Source organism: Dicentrarchus labrax, unplaced genomic scaffold (genome assembly GCF_905237075.1).
Source record: "Dicentrarchus labrax unplaced genomic scaffold, dlabrax2021, whole genome shotgun sequence".
In the NCBI taxonomy this organism is placed as follows: Eukaryota; Metazoa; Chordata; class Actinopteri; family Moronidae; genus Dicentrarchus; species Dicentrarchus labrax.
The window spans coordinates 29,263,265-29,280,238 of NW_026136718.1; the positions used below are offsets into that span (position 1 = coordinate 29,263,265).

At 39.9% G+C, this 16,974-nt stretch overlaps 1 protein-coding gene across 11 annotated transcripts in view; it reads left to right on the forward strand.

The window, feature by feature from the left end:
• szt2 (SZT2 subunit of KICSTOR complex) overlaps positions 1-16,974 on the forward strand; it is a 117,416-nt gene that overhangs the window by 71,477 nt on the left and 28,965 nt on the right. For all 11 annotated transcript variants that reach the window (XM_051377722.1, XM_051377725.1, XM_051377721.1 and 8 more), the window contains 7 exons: positions 680-810; positions 2,304-2,351; positions 4,625-4,746; positions 7,354-7,539; positions 12,998-13,253; positions 13,643-13,722; positions 15,318-15,443. In XM_051377722.1, the coding sequence (XP_051233682.1) occupies positions 680-810; positions 2,304-2,351; positions 4,625-4,746; positions 7,354-7,539; positions 12,998-13,253; positions 13,643-13,722; positions 15,318-15,443 (949 nt within the window). The remainder of the gene's footprint in view (positions 1-679; positions 811-2,303; positions 2,352-4,624; positions 4,747-7,353; positions 7,540-12,997; positions 13,254-13,642; positions 13,723-15,317; positions 15,444-16,974) is intronic.

The following is a 16,974-nucleotide window of genomic DNA, read 5'->3' on the forward strand; positions in this document are numbered from 1 at the left end:
AATGTTTGGTAATTTTGTTCAAAACTGTAATATACTATACATATCCTCATCCTTCCTTTATGAAAATCAAAAGTGACGCTGCCACATAGTGCTGTGAAATTTACTTTATTATTGCTGTTATATAGCCATGGTTTTAATGAGCTTACCTAGTTGAATAAAAGCTGACTGCTTACATACTGATGTTCCAACTATTCACAATGCATAGACTTCAGCTATCTCAGGTGCAGCGTGCAGCGAAATTTGGATAGTTTTTATCGCTTTCAGTTCAGCTGACAATTGACCCTTCCTAAGTCCTGCCCCTTTTTGCCCTGTGCTCCAAGCAAGCCTTGGTCAAAACCTCAGTCAACTTTCTACTTTCCTGTACTTAGATATGCTATGTGCTAGACTAATCTATGTTGAAGGCAACCACATTTTAAAGATAAAAAAAGAAGATAAAAGCAACATATATGAGCCACTGAACAGCTTCAAAAGGAATGAATGGAGCCCGCCCCCAACACTGTGTCTAGTTCTTCTCAATACATCCATGAGGTTTTGACTGAAACCTAAGTCCTGAAGGGGCAGGACTTAGGAACAGTCTGACAGCCCTTCATTCTCACACATGTAAGGTACATCGAAGACCAGTGTTGTGTTAATATGTACCGCAATAATGGTTTTCTCCGTTTCTTTTCTTCCTTTTTAGCTGCCCCCCATCTGGAGACATGTTTGTACCCTTCCCTCTTGTCCAGAACCTCAGCCAGCCTCCAGGCGCCACTAGGAGCTTCATTCTCATTGGCCGCAACTTCTATCAGTGGCACTGTAGCACAGAGCAAGGTAACTGCGAAAGCCAGTGTCTCCGAACAATCACAGCAGCCACATACGGCCTCAATGCTCATTCCTGCACTGCTTACTTAACTGTTTACCATACACATTGCAACACAATAAATGGTTATCAGTCCATTGATAATCTATAGTCAGTTAGGTTTTCAAATACTCTATTCTGACTGTTTACTCTCCTGTTTAGATGTTGCATGTAGAGGCTGCAGCAGCAAATGAATCTGAACTTTTGCATCTATCCATGACTCAGTGACTGAGAAGCTAACAAGCACTTAGTGTTAATGAATACATTTCCAAAAAAAGGACTAAACTGAAACCACACAAATAATAGTAATGAAGCTGGCGTTCCTGTTAATGGCCATTTGACTGTAACAATAGCATGAGAAGCCCAATGTAATAGAACCAAAATTCTATGTTCTGGCTGTGGTTGCAAACTTGGAAATTTGGAAATAACTCTAAGGGAGTCTGAGCACATAATACCTTTATAACCTTAAATGGCAAAATTCTGTTGTTACTGCATGATTTTCAAAAAAAAACGCAAAATCCTGTTTAACTGTATTATACGTTTTGGATCGTATTTCATTGTCTCACATGAAGCAACATGGACGACGAATGCAGACCCTTGGATTTCTCTAATGCAGTGCTGTGTTTTCTGGTCTAATCACGGGCCAAAATATTAAGAATATTTTGAAGTCAGAAACAAAATTACAAGCCGGTCTGAAAAGTAAGGTAACTGCATCTGCTGTGTTTATCAAACAAGTTCTATACATCCCAAACCTTATACCTTATTCACCATTAGCAGCACAGTCAGAGGATTTAAAGCTCAGTAATTGGATGTTTGTTTTTCTACAATGCTTTCTGGGACTTGTAGTTCAAGGTTGGCTTCCCTCAAAAAATCCTTTTCTTTTGTTTCTCTAGTCAATCAGACTCCACTGCTCTAATGTCAGTCCAAATGTAGGAAATGCCCCAGCCACTCACCTTTATCAGAATATTCATTGCTAACTGTGATATCAGACCTCTTTTTTAAGCCATAACTATGAAGGGAATACAAATAGAGACTTAAAATTTGAAGAGAATACTCTAATAGTAAAGAAAAGAAAGAAATGTTTTACAGTGTAATTTAAGTGAGCATAAGGAGACCATAAGGTATCCAGAGGAGCTGATATTGCATAATTTTTATGAAGGCCTGTATTAGTGACAGTGTGAAGACTTCAATAAACTCAGCAGCATGTTGCTAACACCTGTTTTAACCTCCTGAGCAGTGTAGAGGAAGAGGTCCAAGCATGAATGTCCTGTGTTGAGGCTTTTAACATGCTGTCCTTGCTACTGCTCTTTGACTCTGTGTTGAGAACTGTGTTTCTGCGTCCGTGCTGGCAGCCGTCTAACATTAACTGTTATTTTGCAAGTGTCTGCTTACATCAGTTTGTGTCGAGCTGTGTGTCTCACTGTCCATGCGCCTTGCTGTTTGTACCATCTCTGTTTGCCTACAGAAGACAGTTCAGATGAGGAAAACACCCCAGTGCTAAATAGGTTCACACGTAAGTTGGCCTTTCAGCTTAACACATTGATGCTGATGGGATGTTTTGAATGCTTTTTATGATAGAAATGTAGTGCTTCATGTATATTTTTGTTTTTCTTTGCACAAAAGCAATTCAAATGTTTTACGTCTTTACATAAGGCATAAAACAGAGACATTGGGCCCTATTTTTGCGGGTCAAGGTGCGTGGCACAAAGCACAGTCAAGTAATTAAAAGGGGCATCTGTGATTTTGGAGAGGTTAATTAAAGGTTATATGTTTACGAAATCCACTCGAAATTGGTTGTCACACTAGAGCGCCAGTATCTCAGACCAAAACAAACAAAATAAAAGCTCACCAAAAAAAACAAAATAAAAGCTCACCAAAAACTGGCAAAAGTCTTCCAACAATCACTGACGCTGGTTTGGTTGAAATTTACACTTAATTCGCAGAATTAGATGGAAGTACTTCCACCGAAAATTCTTGTAGTACCTTCACTTAAAGTAGACAGAAACAAAGTAAAACTCACCAAAACCGTCTTTGTAAGTCTTTCCATTGTTCCAACAATCACCAACTCTGCTTGGGTCGAAATAAATCCTTAGTCCATTAAAAGTACGTCCATTAAAAGTTTATGCCACTGACAAGCTCAGATTGTTATTCTAAGAGACAACATTATGGAAAGGATCCCTACAGAGATAGAGCTTTTGTTTTTTGTTTGTTTTATTTGCTTCAATCTCTGATTTCAACCTGCCTTGATTTGGAACAGGCCTCAGGCCTCTATATGGGACAGGCCTTTAATCCTTTTCATACAAAACTCTTGCTCAACAAATATGGGAAATACTATCAAATTGTTTGTTTTAACCAGTATGAAAATTATTACTATACATACTACGTATATAAAAATGTGGCTATTGAATAACAAATCATTCAAATGAACTTTGATACATTGATGTGACTGAACCGAACAATTGAATTGTGGAGAATCTATGATGCCTGTCTATTGATGTGTAGCATGTCCAACAAAAAGAAAAGAAAAGTTTAAACATTTACATTTGTGTAGCTTAGAACTCGCTCATGCATCATTTTAAGAGGTTTTATACATCCAAAGTACTTCTATAAAATCCAGACCAGGCCTCTAGTTGAGACCTGCGTTTATTAATCAAAATGTGAAGCCACACCAAGCTAGAAAAGCGGGCCTGCTTTCAATTGGATTCTTTAGTTTTATGGTAACTAAATTTTTGAATTTGAATCATTTATAACTTCAGTTACTTACAACAATAAGTTAAGTAGTAGGGTTGAACGAGTACTCAAGTGTTTGGTACAGATGATGTACTTACAATGCTCCATACATGTAAATATAGCAACTTTTATATAAAAGAACTTGCTCTCTAAATAATGATCTTACTCTTGTGATCAAAAAATAGTAAAACTAGTAAAAAAAAAAAAAAGTTTTCTAATAAATATAGCAACTTCTAATCAACCCATATCACTTGCAGGCTTAAATTACAAGTTCAGTAAGCCCTGCCCACAATAGACTCAAGTACAACCCACATATCTTTTTACACCCCACCCATTCAGAGTATGGCTACAAATACTGATAATTTAGTTGGTTTAAAAGACATTGAAAGGGAAAATGGAATAAATTAAAAACTGATAGAGTGAAGTAAATTAGACATTGACAAGATAATAAAAACAAATATATATAAATTATAGTGCAGTTTTATTGTTCCATTGCAGTAATAAATAGCTGTAAAGCTGCTTTTTCTCCTTTGGCTTTAAAAAGTTGAAGCACACATTAAGTCTTCTGCAAGTTGAATTTGAATCTGGTAAATACCATTGCCTGATCATTTTCTGTTTCCTTCCTGCTAAGATAGAGTATCTACAACATCTACAGATAGGTATGGAAATGGAAAATGGATGGAATCTGGAAAATATCCCTCACGTTAGTGTGGAATGCAAAGAATAAATGCTCTGTGTTTCACCCATTTTTCAGTCAAACCTTGCAAAGCTCTCAGAGAATCCTGGTTAATTCAGTGCACTTGGCTTATAAAGACCCAGTGAGCCTGTCCCCCCAATAAATGCACAAATGAAAAGTAATTACATGTAAAAAGTTGATCTCAAAGTAATGGTACAGTGCTGTCCAGTGACTGTAAGCCCTCAGTTAGGTAGAGAACAGATGAAAGAATGTCCTAACAGTCAGCAGGGAGCCCGTGTGGAAGGACTTGCCACGGCTGCCGTCTGCCTTTGATTCATATTGCTTTTCCACCTCACTGAGTTTCTCTCTCCTCTGCCCAGCTCATAAGGGCTTCCAGCGCTTCGAGGCTCTGGAGCAGAGTGATTGGTTCAGTCCTGGCCAGGCCGGTGCAGGACTGGCTCCCCGCCAGAGGTTCCTCTTCATCAGTGTCCTGGACAAAAAGGTGATTTGGCATGTGGATCTTCTGTATTGTGAATAGCCCTCAGGCCAGGCAGAGAACAAGACAGAGCTCTTAGAAATTCAAAGGTTCTGTTTGTTTGAGCTGTGAATACATCTCTGGTCCAGCTGCTTCACCAAAACAAAGTCTCACTTACCTCTAGTAGGATGTCAGCATGCAGATACTTACAGGGTTCCCACACAGAATTTAGAGAGTCATGGAAACACCTGGACATTGGAAACTGGGTTAATAATTCTGTTTTTTTGTTTTTGTTTTTGTTTTTAGGACTTTCATCATTTAGTAAATAATCTCTGCATTATAATTTTTACCAGTTGAAATATCTTTTAAGGGCCAAACCATCTCATTAAATGCATTTTTCTGCTTGCCAAAAACTGAACTAACTGAAAGGTCTTTTCTGACCCCAAATGGCTTTATTTCACCTATGTGAGTTATATTTTAAAGATTATAGCTCATCCACTAACCTTTACCATTTGAAATAACTTTAAAGGGCCAAATAAGTATATATCTTTACATACGGATTTCATGAAATAGAGACGGATAAGCCAACCGCAAACCTAATGTACCTGAAGAAAACACTAAGCAGACAATAAAATAATAATACAAAAACAAAGAGAAAAGAAACGGGAGAAATGGCAGTTTTCTGTGCTTTAGCTCTTTCTTTGACATAGTTAGTATCCATTGTGACCATATCTCCATAAAAAGTCATTTTTCAGCTGTATGGTAGCTGTGTCCTCTTCCACGATGATCACCTCATTCACCGTTTGCTGCCACTGTTTTATGTAAGGGGGCTCTTGCTGCGACCATAAGATTCCAATAGTTATTTTGGATAGTATAGGCAAGGTCCTTAATAAACACATTTTGTTTTTTACCATCTGATTTCATAAGATGAATAACTTTAGGTCGAAGTTTAATTTTGCACTGAAGATTAATTCTACTTTCCCAGTACATCCCAGTTAGAGGTCTCTTGGATATTGTATTGTATTACTTTATTAATCCCACAACGGGGAAATTTCCTTGTCAGAGCAGCAATTACTTGAAATGAATAAATACAGATATAAAAAACTATGATAGAAACTAAACTATGGTATGGTGGTAATTTGAAAAAAAAAAACAGAAACTACAACATTGATCAGGTGTTGTAGAGTCTGACAGCGGCAGGGATGAAAGACCTTCGGAACCTCTCCTTCTTACACCGTGGGTGTAACAGTCTGCTGCTCAGGGACCCCACAGTGTCATGTAGGGGGTGAGAGGTGTTGTCCATGATGGATGTCAGCTTCACTAACATCCTCCTCTCACCCACTTCCTGTATGGAGTCCAGAGGACAGACCAGGACAGAGCTCGCTCTCCTGATCAGTTTATTGAGTCTCTTCCTGTCCCTGTCCGTACTGCCCCCTCTCCAGCAGACCACAGCATAGAAGATGGCTGAAGCCACCACAGAGTCATAAAAAGTCTTGAGGAGAGCCCTGCTTACTACGAAGGACCTCAGTCTCTTCAGTAGGTGGAGGCGAATCTGGCCCTTCTTGTAGAGATCATGGGTGTTGTCAGTCCAGTTTGTTATTGAGGTGAACACCCAGGAATTTGTCATTTTCTACCACCTCAACGTCCAATCCCTGGATGTTCACCAGGGTGAATTGGGATGTTTTCCTCCTGAAGTTAACGATCATCTCCTTCGTCTTGCTAGTGTTTAGCTGAAGCTGGTTGAGCTCACACCAGCTGACAAAGTCCCTGATGACAGTCCTGTATTCCAGTTCATTCCCCTCAGAAACGCATCCAACAATGGCTGTGTCATCTGAGAACTTCTGGATGTGGCAGAGTGTGGAATTGTGGGTAAAGTCCGAGGTGTAAAGGGTGAAGAGAAAGGGAGAGAGCACCGTACCCTGAGGGGCACCTGTGTTGCAGAGCACAACGTCAGACACACAGTGTTGGAGCCTCACATACTGTGGTCTGTTGCTTAGATAATCTATTGTCCATGCAGCCAGTTGTTGGTCCACTCCCACACTTTCCATCTTCACTCTGAGCAGTGACGGCTGGATAGTGTTAAAGCACTGGAGAAGTCAAAAAAGATGACCCTCACCGTGCTTCCGCTGTCCTCCAGGTGGCCACAACCCCTCCAACATAATCCTGAAGATTTTCCATATTTAGCCATGATGACTGGGTTCTGAAATACTACTCTCCAGTTTGGGCTATTTGTTAGAGACAAATATTGGATTTTATGAAAGATACCTATTGCAGCTTTAATTGATTATACTGGTAACTAAAGGGTATTACATTGGCATGACACAGGTATTAGCTTTATAGAATAGTAGATTTAGTTAGAATGTTTGTATGGTAAATATAGTTAGAGATTATAATGCACAGAAGAATTGATGCAGTTGTAATGCAATTCTTTAAACAACATATCCTGTTTGTAATTGCATTATTTTACTGCTTAAACTGTCACTGTGGGAGTAAAACAGGGATTACTGAATTTGTGCATCATTTGTGGGTAAAAGAAAGAGTTTTTAAAAATGGATAAAATGTACTCTCCAATTGTAAGTGCAAGCTCTTTTGTGGTGTTTTTGATTTGTCATATTGTGACCACCACTGCTTCAGGTGACTCTGTACAGCTACAACTGGTCTGTGGACCTGGGCGCCTCTCTGAATCGGGAGCTGGTCCGCCTTGTTAAGTGGCAGAACGCGAGGGCTCACGTCGTCCACTGCCTGCTCAACCAGAAGATGGGCCTCTTCCATCATTACTGCTTCTCTGATGCACCCATCCACGAAATGGACTCCAAGCAGGTAAAGACACTGACTGACATGCCTAAACCAGTTCACTGGGCATCATTTGTTGCTTCAGTTCACTGAGCTCAGGCCTCCAGCCCTGTACCTGCTGAGTGTATATATACAACTTATCACCATTAGACATATTATAGTTGAACAGAAAACTATAAAACTAAATTCTAATGATACCGTAGATATTTTCAGTATTTTTCAAAAGAAGATACAACTGTTGTATTAAAAGTAAAAAATTATTAACACAAATAATATAATGTGCATCTATTGTGGGGTGGGGCATGAAAGAGTTTGAGAACCCCCTGAAATGATAGCTATTAGCCGTTAGCAATTTTATCCCTCCACCCTGCTTAGCCGCTTTGCAACATTAACACTGAATATTCCCACTAGGGCTTATTTTGGCTTTGTGTTATGTCAGCACCTGCCGAGCCATTGGCAGATCCTGCACGCAGTGCTGTGTTTGTCCTGCATTATAGAAATTGGGGCTAACTTGCATTAGCTGTCATTTGTCCAGATGTGGTGACTGCAACTCATCACTGTCAGAACTCCCAGCAAAGGGGAAGTTCTGTAACTTGAGCACTGCAGAGGTTACCCCACAATTCCAGTCATGAGTAGTGGTCGATATGGGTTTTTCAGTAATGATGCTGATATTTAGAGAGCAGTGCTGCTGATGGTCAATATACAATGCCAATATCAAAACAAAGATAAGTCATGTTAAATTCTATTCTATTCTATTCTACAAGAAATGCCGGTGTATTTATACAGCAGGATGTATGAGAGTTGTAGTACAGGGCTCCAAACCAACTTTTTCACCGCCTTCCCAAACTCACAAGGTGGAGTTCTAACATGGTTCCACAGCAGCCACCCTGACAACGCTGCCTGCAGATGTGTCTGAAGATATTTTTTGCTTATAGGCCTTGTTAGCGCAGACGCTGGCTCAAAAATGCTAGATAGTCTGCCCGATTAATCTGCTTATCACTAGTCACATGGTGTAACTAAGGGAGTGCTCAAATGATAGATGTGTTAACCACAGTCGACTGCTGTGTGTGCTTGTGAAATATGAAAGGTAGGTTTTGAGTCAGCATTGATTTCAATAAGAAAGTAACCACTGAAATTAACAATGTTTTCATTTGGATCATATTATACAAAATATTTTTTTTCATGTACAACCATGAACAGTATAGCTGTTTAACATAAATAATAGAACTAGATATTTTACTTCCAAATGATTTGTTCTCGAAATTGCTATCGTTTGTAAAATAGAGGAACATTATGTTTCTGAGGCACCAGAGTACATCAGGATTATGAGTGATGGTTTACTGTTTTTACAAGTTCCAACTCTAGATAGCCATTTGCTTCTTTTTCTGGCCACAAAAAAATAAAATGAGGCTGACAGACCTCAGCAGCACTTCTGGGATAAAATAAAGATTTCCTCCCTCAGCATGTGCCCCCTCACAGACTGCTTTTACAGACATGCTGACACACTTCAAATTTGTCACTAAAAAGCAGCCGTAGTGCCTCACTAGGTCTACATACAGTATGGTGGGGGTTGGGAGCTGCTACTTCAGGTGGAAGCAGCCTGTCAGGGCAGCATCTGGATTTACACCATCGCAGGAGGTAGCAGGTCCTGGGGCAGACTTCATGCAGCTGTTGTGTCCTGGAGGGAATTCTGGTGACTCCCACATAAGTGATGATGTCAGAACCTGTTACACTGTCAGCCTGTTTGACGTGCGGCTCTCATGGTATTTATGTATTTCAGTGATGGATGTTATCTGCCTGCGTGTATGTTGTTTCTGCTTGTACCATGATACAATATTTGCTGTGATACGGCACATTACACTGCCTGTCATTGAACTACAGTGACCATCATTCCTTACACATATGACCCTAGCTTCTGTAAGTCAATAGTCTCTCAAGATAAATGAGTGTCTACTATATGCTTCCAGTAGAATTTGCGACCTTTGGAATTTTATCAAAGTCAACAAACCTTAAAGGTCCAGTGTATAACATTGAGTAATATAAGGAATATAATATTCATAGGTATGTTTTCACTTGAAAATAGGAATTGTTTTTTGTTACCTTAGAATGAGTAACTACACATAGGGAGCGGGTCCTCTTCTACAGAATCCACCATGTTGAACTGCCATGTTTCTACAGTAGCCCAGAATAGACAAACCAAGTGTCTCACTGCCATTTTGACGCTGCTGTAGTTTCTCCAGTATATGTGGGCTGTTGTACTGAAAGAGGATCATGGCAGCTCTCTTGCAACACTTTGGGGCTCAGTCTCTGCTTTTTTAATCACACTGTCATAATCTAATTGTTGCATTTAATGTGATTTACATTTAGTTTTTTTCATTACTCAAAGTTACTATATGTTAAACTAAACACAGTGAAAAAATATGTCTAATTTTGTATTGTATTGTATCAGAACAGAACTGCTTTTGATACAACTGCAATGATTGTGCAGAATAAAATCACATTATAGATTATATATCTTAATTGATGTGTTATATAAAATGGTGTAGTATCTTGGGTAAGGTAGCAGTATGTCTCTGCCACCTGGTTTTAATGGATTTTTTTTAGAAACAGTGGAAGCCTATTACTTCCTGAGATAAGGAAAACCTGCAGCTCGGTGGCCTTAAACTTGGCATGGATGTTAATAGTGATGGTGGAAAAAACATTCCATACATATATATTATTAGTTACTGTAGCTCAACAGCAGCTGCTGCGGGGGGAAGACTGTAACTCACTGGCTCTCTCTACCTACATTTTCCCAACCTGCTCCAAGACTAGATGCAGAAACCTGTTAGCCCAATTTTCTGTCTATCTCTAGCCTACTATCAGAATTGCAGAATGTCATGTATATGCAAGTGCTCCTATGTTCTCTTACACTAAATAGTAAATGGACCTGTACTTGTATAGCACCTTTCTAGTCTTTCGACCACTCCAAGCGCTTTTACACTATGTGCCACATTCACCCTTTCACACACATTCACACAGCGATGGCAAAGCCCACCGAACAGAAACTAACATTCATACACATTCACAGGGGGGACCTGCTCTGCCTCTGTGGAAATGAAATCACTGGACTCCAAGTTAGAGTCTTTCTGCACTGCTGTCCTTTTACTCACCAGTGGGAACGGTGATGGTGATATGACAGCTGACTCATGATGTGATGCTGGAGGAGAACTGGAGTAGGAGTGTGAAAGAAAGAGTGGTTGTTAAATATGCTTAGCTAACAGTTTTGTAAGTGGCAGCACACTTAAAAAAAAAAAAAAAAAAAAGACTAGACTATGAAAACTTCCCTATTTAGACCTCTCTATACCAGAGCCGATAGTAAATAATCCAGGAGGATAAATGGAAACTGACAGGGATTAAATTGCATTGAGGTAGTTAAGTGTTTTGTTTTGAAAAACAAGGCCATAGATGTGACAGGGTTGTATTTCCAGGATATGATCAGGACAACATAAGGCAGTGGGAAATACAGAGGGGTAATAATCAAGAGGAATAAAAATGCTTAGTCATATGGCTGAGAAATCTTGTTTTGGTTTGCACCACAGAGACCATCAGTCGCATATTGATCTGCAGCTCCATATTTAATACTCGAGGTCCAGCAGTTTTGCTGAGATACTCAAAACAGAAAACAAGCCTGAATAAAGCAGCAACATCCACTGATAGAGCTGCAGGTGACATGAATATGGGTGAGTGCCTCTGCCTGCAAGCATTTATTCTGATTGACAACTGGAACACTGTTTTCACCAAGAATTGATTCAATTTTAATTCAATCTTATCTGAATGAGGAAATGCATTCTGTGCAGTGCAGTCTGTCTGAATGCAGTAATAACTCACCATGTAGTGTAAGTCAATCATTTCAATATTAGTCAGCAAATACACATCTAAAAAGCAACCACTGGTTGTTTTTTCTTAGTTTGCGTGACCAAAGACAAATCACATTTTGAATGATGTGAAACCAGAACTTCTGGGTTCTCTTCCAAAAGTAGGAAAACTATATGGTTATTAATACAGACCCTATGACTTTATTATTTAGAAACGTGACCAATGAAACTGTTTCTCAAGCTGCTTATGAAGAACCAAAGAAATTAAGTCAAACTATCTGTACCATATAGGATTACACAGCATCATATTCTTTTGCATCACATCGTATTGAATTGAATTGTTTTGTGTTGAATCAAACTGTGTTGAATTGCACTCCATCACAATAGGGGTTAATTCTTTCGTACCACAGTGGTAGTTGCTTCATATGTGTCGGATCGTTGGTAATGCATCAAGATGTGTATCGCATTTACCTCGTGATGGAGAGGCACAATCCCTAGTGTCAAGTGGTTTGCAGTAATTTGATTTATTTGTTTGGTAATGTAAACCTCAGTATCAAGTGATATGATAAGGGCTAAGCGGTAGATTATGGGCTGTCTCCATTTGGTTCATGTATTTGCAGCAGCACAAAGCACAAGTTATTACATGATTCTTACTCCTAAATGACTTTGTGTTTAATCAAATTACCTCACAAAAACCCCTTGGCCAAAAAGTTTTCAAGCATAGGAATAGCATACTGAATTTACAGAGGGAGAGGATGGTGGTTTGGGTAGATGGGCTAATTTTTAATTTTTGCCCTCGGGCACCACTAGCAGGTCAATCTGGGATATGCTGACATTGACATCAAGCATGCAATTTAGTTTAAACTGAAAAAGGGTTGAAAAATGTCACGCACAGTGTTGTTCCTACACTGTAGGCTGAAGCAGAGATTTATTAGAGCAGCATTTTACAGCAAAGAAAGACACCAAATGCCCTTTTAGCCTCCCCCCACGGCCAATTACAAAACAAGCTCAAAGAATAGAAAGAACCAAACTTTTCCTTTCCCTTCGATGGCCTTGCTCTTCATCGCTGCATTACTAATGAGTCCGGACAGAAGGCAGAGTCAGAGCAGCAGAAAATTTTGCCTGAACAGAGCTTCATCTGTCATGGTCCTGATGAGAAGCAGAGGGAGCACCAGTGAAACAGTTTGACCCTCCAGCCTGTGGGCATGGTGCAGCCAGCTCTGCCATACTGGGGCATCTGGCCCCTGAGCTGCTCCGCTGAACAAACTCACCCAAAAGTTCCTCTCAACAGCCACCAGGGCACATGAACAAAGCTCTGGAAATATTCAATAAGAAGAACACCCTTCAACAATGATATATAGTGCAGTTCCATATGCAATGTACAATGAGTGTTAAAGCTGACCATGCAGACACAAATGCCTAATTTTATCTGAATATTCCTCAAAAACGTCTTGAATGATCCTTTCATTCTAAGAGGGAGCATTAAAAGTACCCATCCTCTCTGCTCTCTGAACTATGATATGGGCATTCTCTTTGCTGTGTTTTGTTTAGCATTTATTGTCCAAACCATTTAATTGACAATCTTTTGTCTTTTTGTTTATTTCTTGCTCTCCATCTGTCTTTTCCAGGATCCCAATCCATTCCTGAGCCCCTCCATGGAGCCGGATGCGTTGCTGCGTAACACGGTTCCTCCTTTACCCAGCAAAGAGCAGGGCAGGCTGGGTGGCTCTGGCCGAAGTCTTGCTCCGCTTCACTTCCCCTCGGAGCTGCTTCCCTTTGACGAGGCCCTAAGGGACGTCTGCACCATCCGACCCTTGATGGAGGGGGATGTGGTGGCCCGACATGGCGGCCAACTCTTGGAAATCAAAGCTGCTGAGCGGAGAGGTTAATACTGCTACCAGGGATGTCCTGATCTGATCTCAAGGATCGGAATCGAGGCAGATCATTTTTTGACTTAACATTATCTGCTATATTGAGCTATATTGAGCAGCTTTGATGCAGGCAATGCAATCTAGAGCGCTTCAATTGTCAAGCATATACATTGGATTGATTTTGATAACTTTAATGTACTTAAAGTGTGCACTATGCACCTTTTATTATCTAGGAAAATACAAGTATTGATTTGGGACTCGATATCGACAGACACTCAGTATTAAATACCTCTTGAATGGGATCAGGGGCAACAAATGTTGATCAGGACATCCCTGTTAGTCCTATTAATAATAACAGAATTTTTGACAGGAGGGGTAATGGTTTTGTCTTGGTGCTTACAGAAATGGAGAAACAGATGAAGATAGAGAACCTGTTTGTGACTTGGCAGCAGAGGTCAGCACAGTCCAACATGCCCATTTCAGTAAGTATCCCAAATCTTAAAGCCACATTCACACATAACCTAAATATTTTCAAGTTAAAGCAGTATTAAAATACTCTTCATACTGGAGGTTATTTATTCCCCTCATATACAGAGTATGTATAATATGTTTTGAATGGCAGTGAAGAGATCAAATTATATAAACATGTGACATTATGTTTTCTGACTTTGGACTTTGATACAAGTCAGGCAATCGACCTCAGTGAAAAATGACACACAAGAATGTGGTTGCAACACAACTAAACTTAAGACCCACTCCAACCGTATCACACCTGTGTAACGCTTACCCTAACTCAACCACCACATTTAGCTTCAGAGCAAAACTAGCTAATCAACATTAATTATTTGCTAACTAGTTACATCTGATAGCTAATGTTAGCAAAATGCTATCTAGCTAACTAGCTAGCTGATAATGGACGTTGATTAGTTGCTAACATTAGCTAACTTAATCTGTGAATATATGACTTATTTTTTTTAACCATCTTGGCTGTCTTTTCAGCTGGACTGGGCTTTTTAACTTTCAAAGTGTTTGCTTTCAAACATTATAGGTTGTTAAGGTTAAGTGAGGATTCAACCAGATGCCAAACAAGTTAACAACCCGCAAGCCTGTGTTCGGACCACTGCTTTTAAAGAGATTGATTTGAAAGCCACTAAATGCACAGTATTCTAATGCATTAAGCCAGGTATGAGCCCATGTACTCACTGTAGATGACAGCACCATATGTGATTATGAAGTGCAGGCTCAATTACAGTTGTGTGTTCATGCATGGGCATCAAAGGTATTGAAACCTGGTGTGGTATAGTATATACTTTTTGCTCATGGGGTTTGTTCACAAAGGTGACAAGTTCAAAATGTGAAAATATTGGACACATTAAGAAACATAATCTAACAACAAATTGGACCTGACCATTAAGTCAGAATTGAGTATTACATTCCTGTACTGTGAAAGTAACCTAATATCAAATATAGCTAATTGGACCTGACAAAACCTGGGGGAATGGTGCCTCTCACTACTTTATGGCTTTGAGGAGCTACAATTACAGTTCATTCCTTGGGGAAATCATTTAGTATTGCCTTGTTTGAAAGTGGGGAATATCGGGGCTAATTAAAAAGGTTTCTGTCTGCCACAGTGACATCTCGAGAGAGGTTACATGGTGGCATTCAATTTACGAATTTGATATTTCAACAGACACCCACAGAGCACTCTAACTCAAGAACATGCAGGAGGAGGTCTGCAGCCTGACCCAGGGCCAACAGGGCCCGCAGCCATTTCCACTGACATTTGGTTTTAGGCAGATTTCCATACCACTGGATGAAGTACTTGTATTAGATGTGATATGACTGCATCATAGTCAGTTTTGGAACTGAATGCCAAGCCCCTGTACTTACTACACTACGTTTAATGTCCATCTGGCAGATCTTTGATGATGCAGCTGCCTATCAACACTGATGAGCCTGTAGACTATATTCTTGAAAGCAAAGCTGTTATAGTCTTGTGTATCACAATAATTCCACTTCTATCACAGTTTATCCTCTTAAGCATCTTATCCTGAAGTAACAGTGGATGTCTCAACAGGGGACAGATTTGGAGACCCTGAAGCAGTCGTCCAGGCTGGTTCACTACTGTGCCACCCCTCTCCTCTTCGACCCCATCTTCCGCAAGCAGATCCAAGAGGAACAGATCGTTCCGCCTCCAGTAAAGGTATGTTTGTGGCCTGCCTCAAAGCAAAGTTACAGGAGAAGGAGGTCGTTTCTGGATTAATTGGTATCTATAGGTAGTGATTTTCTTATTAAATACTCAGTCAAGAGCATGCATGAACATACCACTATTCCCTAGCAACAAACGCTGTATTAAAAGATGAGACTGTTGTTCATTTAGCTATGTCTGTCAGCAAGATTATAGAAAAACTACAGGTCCTATTTTAATGAAAGGGTCTAGCATGGGTGAAGGAAGAACAATTTTGGGGTGGATCCGAATCTCAGGGCAGATACACAAATTCTTTTTCACTTTACTATTAAAAGAAATACTGAATTTGTTGCGCAAACTCGGCATAGGAACAGTGAATAATGTGCATATTTTCATATCATAAAAGACTGGACTATTGGCCTTGGTGGAGGTGCCTTTCTAGTTTTTTTGTTGTTGAAAATAAGCCTTTTGGCTAACACTGATGCATTTACAGTGGAGTCAAACAATATATAAATATAAATAATAGGTGGTTTCTTTAGTAAAAATTTACCTGACAACGTTGTCCTCATGGAGTTAACAATGAAAGTCTAATTCTAATTAACTCGTCCATCCATCCTTCCATCTCCGGCTGCTGTTCTGGGTCCAGGTTGTAGAGTTGCCCAGCTATCCTTTTATGAGGGTTGGAATGCCGATTTACTTGTAAATCAAGGGCTTTGAATTTAAACTCAGTTCTAAATTCGCCATGACAACATCACTATTATCACCAGACCAGTCCACTTGTCGAGGTCACTGGTAGCTCTTTAGATCACTGGTATCATGAGCTCCATAAAAAATCTAAAACAAACACAGCCTTGCTGGATTTCAATAGCTATCATGAATGTGCTTAAAATGACTGCTCAGTTCCAGTTCTGCAGTCTGGATGGCTAGTAACAGCAGACCCACCACCCCGTTTTTGGGAAGAGCTTCTGGCTGAGGCCAGGCAGAAGTGCCTCTACATGGCCTTGTTTCTCTGACTACAGAAACTGCTGCCAGTATCTGTCTGCTGATTCTGGACTCCCCTGAGCAAAACAACCCTGTAAAGGCCTTCCCCCCTTTCTCCACCACTGGTGTCTATAAGTTATTTCTAAGGGTTACCACCAGGACAGGGAGCATTGGACTCAGCAATAAAGGCTTTGCATGGCCCATATGTATCAGAGATGCACCCATCCACTTTTTTTCAGTTCCAGTCTGATTCTGATTCCTGAATGTAGACATCTGCTGATACTAATACTTTACACACATTACAACTTGCTAGAGACTAAAATTTCTCCAAACTAAGGACATGTTGAGTAAGCCAACTGTTATCTCACTAAGTTGCAGACTGTCTCATGTTATGTTATGGTAGCTTATTGGTCCAGCACAAGCTCCATTTGTATGTCTAACTCATAGAATTCTGGGAGACAAAAAAATATTAGGACTGTTAGATATCTTAGTAGAATAGTGTTATTACTAATTAAATAATTTTGTGCTACCACATTTTGGCTATGGGCTTAAAATTGCATTATTG